The following is a 10,972-nucleotide window of genomic DNA, read 5'->3' as shown; positions in this document are numbered from 1 at the left end:
GGGTGTTGGTCATGCCACCAGTACCTGAAGGGAGCCCTGGGGATTGTAGGGGGAGGAGGAGGAGGAGGAGCAGGACACTACTGCCTGAAGAAGGTCCTGGTGGCGGGTGGGGGGTGTCATGCCACCAGTACCAGAGGGGAATCCTGGGGAATGTAAGGGGGAGAGAGGAGGAAGGACGAAGGATAATCAGGTCAAACCAGAGAGAGAGAGAGAGAGAGAGAGAGAGAGAGAGAGAGAGACCACACCACACCACACACACATGGCCCTCAAATCATATGTCCTTGGGTCGTTCCGTGACTTCGATATGCGTGCCCGAATGCGCAGTGGCGGTGGTGGTGTCTCAGGTGGTGGAGGAAATGGTGGAGGAGGAGGAGGAGGATTTAGGAGTGGCTGCATCATCCTGGCGAAGAGACCGCTAGTGTAACACGAACCTCCAAGGTGGAAGCATCTCCCAGAAGGCGACGTTACCTTTGCACGTCAGTCAAGAATCTGTCTCCCTCAGTGGTTCACTCTCTCTGTCTCCCCCCATCAACAACAACAAAGTCGTCGACATGTCTGAGGGTGAGTTGGAGACTTGGTGGTGTTTTTTTTCAGGAGGCTTTCTTCGTCGCCTTTCTCTCTCTTTTCTCTTTTTCTGCTTTGCTTTCTCTCGTAGGTCGTATTTTCTTTGCAGAGTTTATTCTTGTGTCGTTGAGATTATTTTCTTGAAGTTTCTTTGCAAAGCAAATAATTGGCTTGCATTTATTGATGTCTAGTGTAAGTAATCTTTTTTTTAATAGATATTAAGGGTGAATATAGATATTATATATATATATATATATATATATATATATATATATATATATATATATATATATATACATATATGAACTAACTTGTCGTGAAACATATAGAAATAAAATCTCATTAATACCTTTATGTACTAAAGAATGGTAGTATTGTTATTCTTCATGAAATATTGGTGAATGTCTACATACAGTACTCAAAGACACACATACACACACACACATATATCTAGAGAGAGAGAGAGAGAGAGAGAGAGAGCAATACAATTGTGTCTTTGTGAACTTAAAGAAAATAAATACAAATTTTGTACCAAAGATGAATTCGGTTAGAATTTAACCTTACAAATCCTCGCGAGAGAGAGAGAGAGAGAGAGAGAGAGAGAGAGAGAGAGAGAGAGAGAGAGAGAGAGTTTAGAGGTTTCAAATGAGCAAGCGTAGCTGGAATGCTCACAGATTATCGGATTAACAAGGTTGATGGAATGGATAAACCACTTATCACGTGATAGTCTCTCTCTCTCTCTCTCTCTCTCTCTCTCTCTCTCTCTCTCTAACCATCAATAACTACTCAAGCACTATATCTATTATTATTATTATTATTATTATTATTATTATTATTATTATTATTATTATTATTAGTTATTTATTATTATTATTACATTATTATTATTATTGTTATTACTACAGAATGAGTAAAAATCTCTCTCTCTCTCTCTCTCTCTCTCTCTCTCTCTCTCTCTCTCTCTCTCTCTCTCTCTCTTTCGCTTTCAATAGCTATTCAAGCACTATTATTATTATTATTTTAATTATTATTGTTATTATTTTAATTTTCATTATTATTATATCATGATTATATTATTATATTATAAACATTACGAAAGGAATTTCTATAAACTCTATATATGACGAGACAAAGAATGTAAATTAATTTTGTAAATTCTATAAATATAATTGAACAGAATATAAAGGAAATCTATAATTTCTATAAATATTAAGAAAAAGAACATAATGGAATTGTATATTATATTCTATAATCATTGAGAAAAATATTTTGAATATTGTTACTTTTTCTAACTTAGTTACACCCTGGATACACTCCCATCTGTGTATTCTGTGGAGAGTTATAGTCAGTGTATCCACACCAAAGACCGTATGAGATTTTGGATTCAATCAGTTTCAAGTCATATAACAAAAATCAGGAATATTTTGCTGACTTACGCTTTAAGTCATATACCAAAGTTTGTTCTATATGATAATAATTTTCACGATAAAAATTAGTAATATCTAGTTGACTTTGAGAAAGATGATAGCGTTATGGATATGTGCTTAGCACACACACACACACACACACACACACAAACCACAGTATCCTCACTCAATTGAGTGTGGGGGTCTAATATAATTGAAAATATACGTGCAGACGCCGTAGAGTTTTAAACTCAAAATCCTTAGCAGATATAAGCATAAATATTTCCCAGTATATTTTTCCTTTGCAAAGGATGCTAGTTGTGGGGATGCTAGCCTCACACCTTTATCTGTGGGCCGAGTATATATATATATATATATATATATATATATATATATATACATACATATGTAATTGTAATAGCAACAATGCCATCTCAACTTCTCGTATTCGTCATGCATTTCAGGATACGCTTGTCACTACAAAGCCTTAGATCCAGGTGGAAGAAATTTAAAGCATGATGCCTGGCAACGTGACCTCGCCGTGATAATAGGACCCGGGTTCGTTTCCCGCTACTGGGCATCATGACTGCTTCAAATTTCTTCTGCCTGGATTCAAGGCTTTGCAGTGACAAGCTTATCCAAAAAAACGCGAGAAGAATTCGAGAAGTTAAGAGGGCATTGTGGCTATTACAGTTACATATGTATCAGGTGAAAAGTATATATATACACATATATATATATATATATATATATATATATATATATATATATATACATATATATATATATATATACAATATACATACATACATATATATATATATATATATATATATATATATATATATATATATATATATGTGTGTGTGTGTGTGTGTGTGTACTTAATATGATTGAACAATATTCACCACGCGAATTAAACGTAATTCTCATGTTACCACACAAACCCACAAAGATTTCATGCACGTACCACAACTGAACAATACATATTCTTTCACAGGTCACTTGTAGATATCTAATCACGCGAAGTAATTATAACAAGTAACAGTTCGTCATGCGACCGTTACGTGACCGTACGTAACGCGAATGACAGGAAAAGGTAATCAGAAATGTAATCAAATTCTCGTTTCAAAACGAGTGTTTACATTTCATTACTTTTTCCAACCGTGCGTTGTGGACAGGCCAGGGCGTTTGCTGTCACAGTGTGGTTGTTGGTATGTCTGTCTGCTTGTTCTAAAAATCTTCCAAAGTTGTTGATGGAATTTGATGGATTTCCGGATCGTATTTTGATATGGCTCTGGATCGAGATGTAGAAATGGGTCTTAGAAGAGGGCGTGAGATTTTCCAGGTCGATCATTGTGGTTGCTGATATCTGTCCATTTTAAAGATACTTCAGATCTGTTGATGGAAATTGATGGGTTTTCGGTTAGTATTTTGAGACGGATCTGGATCGAGCTGTAGATATGGATCTTGGAAGAGGGAGTGAGATTGACCAGGTGGATCATTGTTCTTCATGATATGTCTGCTTATTCTAAAAATATTCCAAAGTTGTTGATGGATTTGATGGATTTCCGGATCGTATTTGCCATGGATCTGGATCGAGTTGTAGAAATGGATCGTGGAATAGGGCGTGAGATTTTCCAGATGGATCATTGTGGGCACTGATATCTGTCCATTTTAAAGATGCTTCAAAGCGGTTGATGGAAATTGATGGGTTTCCGGATCGTATTTTGACATGGATCTGGATTGAGCAGTAGAAATGGATCGTGGAAGAGGGCGTGAGATTGTCCAAGTGGATCATTGTTTTTGATGATATGTCTGCATGTTCTAAAAATATTCCAAAATTGTGGATGATTTTGATGGATTTCCGGATCATATTTTGACATGGATCTGGATCGAGCTGTAGATATGGATCATGGAAGAAGGCGCGAGATTTTCTAAGCGGATCATTGTTCTTGATGATCTGTCTGCTTGTTCTAAAAATATTTTTCAAAATTGTGGATGGAAATTTATGGATTTTCCGGATCTTGCTTTATGAATGGTTGAGGAAGGAGTTGTGGAACTGGATTGTGGAACAGAATGTAGGATTTTTCTGGTGGATCCAGGACCGGATCTTTGAAGAATTAGTGGATTAGGTTTGGTGCGAGTCAGTGAATAGGTGATTAGGTTTCGAAATGGACCAAGATCCACTTATACAACTGGATCGTGGAAAAGGTCTCAGGATTTTAAGGTGGATGTGTAATTGGATCTTTGATAAATTAGTGGATTAGGTATGACATAAATCCAAGTACAAGATAATTGGATTTTGGGGTGGAGTAATGGATTAGGTCTAGTATAAATCCAAGTATCTGGTGACACAGCAGTTTCCAGGTGGATCTATAACTGGATCTGAGAATAGGGAACAAGATTTTTTTAGGTAACTCCTAAACTGGATCTTTGATGAATTAATGGATTAGGTTTGGTAAAAATTCAGGTACTCGGGTACTTGGTGAATGGATTTCCGAATGGATCTGGATGTGGTTGCAGAAAAGAATCCTGGAATAGGAGTGTAGGATTTCCCCATAATGGATCCTGGACTGTATCTGACTATGGATTAAAGAACTGGTGTTGGTAAAGAGCCATTTCTTTAACTAAAATTACTTTTGAAAGTTGAAATAGAGATATATAATATGTATATATATATAGATATATATATATATATATATATATATATATATATAAACATATATTTATGTATATATAATATACTTACATATATATGTATATAAATACCTACATACAAGTTTCATATAAATAATAAAATGAAAAGAAATATTTTTTCTGTATTTTACAGTGATCAATTTTCCAAGTTTCCTCTGTCGTGAAAAATTGTGTAAAAATCAGAAATAACGATTTTTTCCTGTGTGTAACACAAATAACCCACTTTTGATATACACAAGGCTTTTAAACTTGCCGTCATCCAACCCGGGTCCCTTCTCTTTTAAAAACAGACCCCTATATTTCTCTTGAGACGGTACTTAACGTCTTTGAATAGAGAATTTTTCTAATATTAATGGTAATTTTGGATTGTGTTGGAAATAAAAGAAATGAAGAACGTGGAGTAATTGAGAGAGAGAGAAAGAGAGAGAGAGAGAGAGAGAGAGAGAGAGAGAGAGAGAGAGAGAGAGAGAGAGGTCATTATGATAACGTGACCTCTACACTTCAGGTCACGATTGCATAATCCTATGGTCTAATTACCCGTGAATGCAATGGCTGGGTCAATTAGCCTTTTGGAGACAGGTGAAAGGTCACAAGCCAGGGGGCCATTTGCATACATATACATACATACATTAACAAATTGCGTCCGTATATACAAAAATCATTTAAGAACGAATACTTACATAGATATACATAAAATATTACTGGTCACATACATACATACATACATTCCCTGTATGTATACATGTGTATGTGTACAGTAATATTTTTGAGTATATCTTTGTCTGTATCAGTTCTTAATAGATTTTTGTATGCTTGTATAAAATTATTACTGTACTCATACATACATACATACATACATACATACATACATACATACATACCATTATGTATGCATATAGCAATATTTTTTATGTATATCTATGTGTATTAGTTCTTAATGCATTTTTGTTTTCACAGGTTCGTATATATCTGTTCATAATGAATACGTGTATAATGTAGCAACTGGAATTAAGTGAAAATAGAAAAAAAATTATAAAACTGAATATATATGTGTGTCTGTGGAGAGAGAGAGAGAGAGAGAGAGAGAGAGAGAGAGAGAGAGAGAGAGAGAGAGAGAGAGAGATTTAAAACACTTGACTTCGCCAGGATTCACCACGGTATATCAAATACAGTTGGCATATATTTTTCTCGCAAGGTAGGAAGGAGACCACCAGTAGAGCCTTACATCTTCACGTTTTTTTGTAAATGAGACACCAAGCTAATTCCTGATATCTTAAAAAAACAATTAGTTAATTACCTAATTACGAAATGAGTGTCATTATTCCTAAATGCATCGTCTCATTTGACTAATGTGCCCACCATTAGTATCCATTGACTCTACTCATTAAGTGTAAGTAATTATTTCATTCATTCCAGGTTATTAATATCCATTCATTGACTCTTAGTTACTACGTGAGTCAAGTTCATTCATAAAAATCGAACCTTACTAGACGTGGGGGTTTTACTATCAAGTTTTTTTGTGTGTGTGAATGAATTATGATTTACATGTAATCTTTGACTTTATTTTTGTTGTATCTAAAATTTTTGCTGAGCTGCTTATCTCTCTCCCTCTCTCTCTCTCTCTCTCTCTCTCTGAGATAGAGAGAGAGAGAGAGAGAGAGAGAGAGAGAGAGAGAGAGTCACAAGGAGTTACAAGGATGAGGATGTCTCAAAGACTTGTTAGTCCATCCGAGGAGACATCGTGTGCTCACTTACTTCTAGGAGCATGTTTGACTGTCCATATATATATATATATATATATATATATATATATATATATATATATATATAAAAGAGAGAGAGAGAGAGAGAGATAGAGAGAGAGAGAAGAGAGAGAGAGAGAGAGAGAGAGAGAGAAAGACCTCTAAAAGACCTCACCAGCATAGAGCATCTTCTACTGAAATCTATATCTTAAATAAAAACAATGTTTCGGCGTCTTCTATTCTGTCCTGGTAGCGATTGGTGTACCGTACAAACCCTTATCATCGCTACGGCATCTGGTAGCTCTCTCCTGGTACTTGGCCAGATGGTATCGACGATCTCGGCCCACGAAAGAGAAGTTGTAGGGATGGTTCCTGGTTCAGTGGTAGATTGTTCATGGTTAGTTCTGGGTTTTTATGTTTCTTTTTTTTGATGGATCAGAAAGTGTTTTTTTTTTTTTATTTTTGTTTTAATTGTGGGTGACAAGCCAATTAGATAATATTGCCTTGACATCTTGGCATAATTTTGGATGAAAATAATCTAATTTTATTTTAATGTGATTAAGGTGTTAAGGAAATATAATATATATATATATATATATATATATATATATATATATATATATATATATATATATATAGCGAGAGAGAGAGAGAGAGAGAGAGAGAGAGAGAGAGAGTAGTATAACAGAATATAACTCATCAATATAATCACAGCTAGATAGATGAGATAGATATATAGAGTGAGAGAGAGAGAGAGAGAGATAGATAGATAAATAGATAGATAGAGAGAGAGAGAGAGAGAGAGAGAGAGAGAGTAGTATAACAGAATATAACTCATCACTATAATCACATAGCTAGATAGATGAGAGAGAGAGAGAGAGAGAGAGAGAGAGAGAGAGAGAGAGAGAGAGTAGTATAACAGAATATAACTCATCAATATAATCACAGCTAGATAGATGAGATAGATATATAGAGTGAGATAGATAGATAAATAGATAGATAGAGAGAGAGAGAGAGTAGTATAACAGAATATAACTCATCACTATAATCACATAGCTAGATAGATGAGAGATAGAGAGAGAGGAAAAAGGAGGAAAAAAAAGGAGAGCTTAAAGGGGGAGGGGGAGATAGGGAGAAGGAGGAGAGAGAGAGAGAGAGAGAGAGAGAGAGAAGAGCGTTTCCATGATGTAAGAAGACTCCAGGAATCGTCGACCTCCTCTCCCTCCCAGTCGACACTTGAGACAGCCACAGATATCTCAAGTCGACCTCAAGGAGGGAGGAGGAGGCTTTGGCTGCTTTCTCCTCCTCCTCCTCCTCCTCCTATTCTTCCTCCTCCTCCTCCTCCTCCTCCTCCTCCTGCTCCTCCTGCTCCTCCTGCTCCTCCTCCTATTCCTTCTATCCTCCTGACTCCTGAATTCTTTTTCATCCTCAAGCTTTCTACTAGTTCTCCTCGAGTCTTCCTTCTTCCTAGATGATTTCTTCTTCTTCTTCTTCTTCTTCGTCTTCTTCTTCTTCTTCTTCCTGTGCTGTCCTGTTCTTGTTCCTCTGTCTTCCTTCTTTCTCCTTCCAGTTTCCCTGTGGTTTTTCTTATTCTTAGTCTTTTGTCTTCTTTCCTTATGGTCTTCCTTATTCTTATTCTCAGCAGTCTTTTGTCCTCTTACAGGGGGTCATCTTACAGCAGCTGCATCCCTTGCATCCGCAGCAGCAGCTGTGCAGTGCTGTGAGATGCAGCTGTGCTTCAGCTCGGTCAGCTGTTCCCCCAGAAAGTCGGAGAAATATTGCGATATTTGTTTTTTCTATTGACAGAATGTTATTAACAGAATGTGTGTGTGTGTGTGTGTGTGTGTGTGTGTGTGTGGTTAATCAGTCATAAGAGAATTATCAACAAGACGTGTCTGTAAAATTCTGCACCAAATTCTGAACTTGACCTAAATTCCAAAATGACCTATGACCGCAAAGCATGACCCTAAATGTGACTCGCTCTTCATCTGTGACTCGTAAGTGGGGTATGCATACCAGATAGGAAGTTGACTATGTCTCATATAGGTTAAGGTTATGCCCAAGGTCAAAGGTCTTTATGACCAAGCTGGGCATATAGACAGGCTAATTACACCAATAACCGTGGAGTACGATGCCCAGGTTTTTCTCATTCTGTCCCAGTTGTTGCAACATTTTATTACAATCACCTAGGAGGGTATAGAGTCGTTCGTTTCATGTTAACAGGATTACACACAAAGTTGTGATTGAATTTTAGCGAAATTTTGACCAAAGATGGAGCTCGTTACAGGCAACATTTGATTAAAATTTTGCAGAGACTGGAGTCTGGATAAAGGTCTGGATAAAGGTCTGGATAAAGGCCTGTTTAAGGTATAGGTCCCTTTTTTTTGGTGGTTGTGGGAACGAGGGACGGATTACTAAGCCTTGTCGGATGTTTGGTGTCTCCTAAACCTCTTATTTATGTTGTTTTTTTTTTTTTACAAATTCTGTCTATGACTCACTGAAGGGTAATTCACCACGAGGGCGCGTTCAGCTTGAACACGAGACAGAGACAGTTTCCTGTTCGTCCTCCCCGCTTCTTGCATCATTAACCCTCCCTTCTTTGCCCTACCCCACCTACCCACCCAAACAGGACCATGTTACCCCCCCAACCTCCCCATCCAAATTCACAACCCCATTCCACCCATCCATCCCCATAACATTCCATTGGTCAGCATCTCATTTTACTTGTACTGGATGGTTCACACACACACACACACACACACACACACACACACACACACACACAAAGGTTCATAGAAATAACTTTTTGTATATTTCATTCTGAAAGATCATTTTGTTTGATCTTAGCGAAGGTGTTTGATGATGTCAAAACACTTGACAGGTCGCAAAATGTCGTCCCAAACAAAAATTGAAATGTTTACTGAATAAAGAAAAAAATAATGTTTGGTCGCAAAAAGTTTTCTTAAGCACAACATTTACGTTTACAAAATTAGGACAAAATCTTAAGGTAGATATAGGTCACGAGAATGGAACGTTTGAGATATTTACATCACAAAATGAATGATTTCACTAACATTTGTGTCACCCTGAATATTGAAAGAGGGTCAAGATTACGTTTTTCAAAACGCTGATGTCACAGAAGACAAATTATGCTGATTTTAATCAAAATATAGATGACAAAACCTACCTAGAGAGGCCTCGTGGGACCTATCTAGGTCAGCAAAACAATGATCTAATTGAGAATAAGATGATGACTCAAATGGTAGAAGAAGAATAAAAGTAAGAAATAAGAGGAGGCGGAGAAGGAGGAGGAGAATGGAAGTGTCCGGTGTCCAAAATAACATCAGATGAGCATCGGCACGCGCAAGTTGTAACGTATCGGATGACAACCCACTGCGTTACACAACTTTCCCCTTGTGGCGTCACGGCGAAGTGACGAATAACGTGATTCTCTTCGGTTGTAGGGTTTTTATATTGATGACATGTTGGAAACACATGTTGATAACTTATCACATACAGGTCACATACAAGTTGGAAACTTATTACATAACATGTCACAAACTAATTGGAAACTTATCACATACATGTCACAAAACAAGTTGGGATCTTATCTCATACATGGCACAAACAAATTGGAAAATTATAACATACATCTCACAAAGCATTGTAAACTCATCACATACATGTCACAAAAGTTGGAAGCTTATCACATACATGTCACAAGCAAGGTAGATACAAGTCGGCGACTGTATGTGGAAAATGATGCACTGGTAATGTGAATCTGTTCGATTATAGGGTCTTATATTGATGACATGTCACCAACAGATGGAAACTTGTTAATCACATACATACCACAGACAAGTTGGATATGTATTGGTGGCTGTATGTGGAAAATGAGGCTTCGGTAATGTTTTTGTGGGATTATTGTCTTATTTTGATAACGTGTCATAAACGCAAGTGTGAAACTCATCAAATACATGTCACAAGAAAACTGATAACATGTTGGTGACCAGAAGAGGAAAGTGAATCTTTGTGAAATTCTGGATAATAATGATAAATCTTTGACTTGTATTCAACCTATTTGTGATATGAATGCAACAATTTGCACGTTTTACGGCCCTGAAACTATTTACTCCCTGTGGGAACAAAATCCGTCTCTTCAACCTCACAGAAATATTTTAGGCTCGTATTTCCATTTTCGGGAATCAAACCTAAAATCATTCTCCCCAATAGGATACAATTAGGTATCTCCAACTTCGGAAATAATTTTAGGCTGTCTTATTTTTCCTCTTTTCCTATTTTCGGGAGACGAGTCTAAAATTATTTCCATCATCATAGGATGGGACTGAATCTCTCCAACTTGCAGAAAATTTTTTTAGGCTTGTATTTCTCCCCTTATTCCTATTTTCGGGAAACGAGCCTAAAACTGTTTCCCCTCCTCTGGACAAAGCTCGAGCTCTCTTCAACCTCACAGGAATATTTTTAGGCTCGTATTCCTCCACTCGGACAATTTCCCTGTTTTCTTTCGGGTTATTGCTCGCTCCTCGTTATCCTTTTATG

At 37.0% G+C, this 10,972-nt stretch overlaps 1 protein-coding gene across 1 annotated transcript in view; it reads left to right on the top strand.

Moving 5' to 3' along the window:
- The first annotated feature begins 387 nt into the window (after positions 1-387).
- The window catches only part of LOC135209087 (cilia- and flagella-associated protein 251-like), a 59,029-nt gene continuing 48,444 nt past the window's right edge, over positions 388-10,972 (top strand). The window contains exon 1 of the mRNA XM_064241677.1: positions 388-561. Within this exon, the coding sequence (XP_064097747.1) occupies positions 552-561 (10 nt within the window). The 5' untranslated portion in view covers positions 388-551. The remainder of the gene's footprint in view (positions 562-10,972) is intronic.

This window comes from Macrobrachium nipponense, chromosome 37 (genome assembly GCF_015104395.2).
Source record: "Macrobrachium nipponense isolate FS-2020 chromosome 37, ASM1510439v2, whole genome shotgun sequence".
In the NCBI taxonomy this organism is placed as follows: domain Eukaryota; kingdom Metazoa; phylum Arthropoda; class Malacostraca; order Decapoda; family Palaemonidae; genus Macrobrachium; species Macrobrachium nipponense.
Note: the sequence above shows the minus strand (reverse complement) of the source record. Positions and strands in the feature narration are given on the sequence as shown.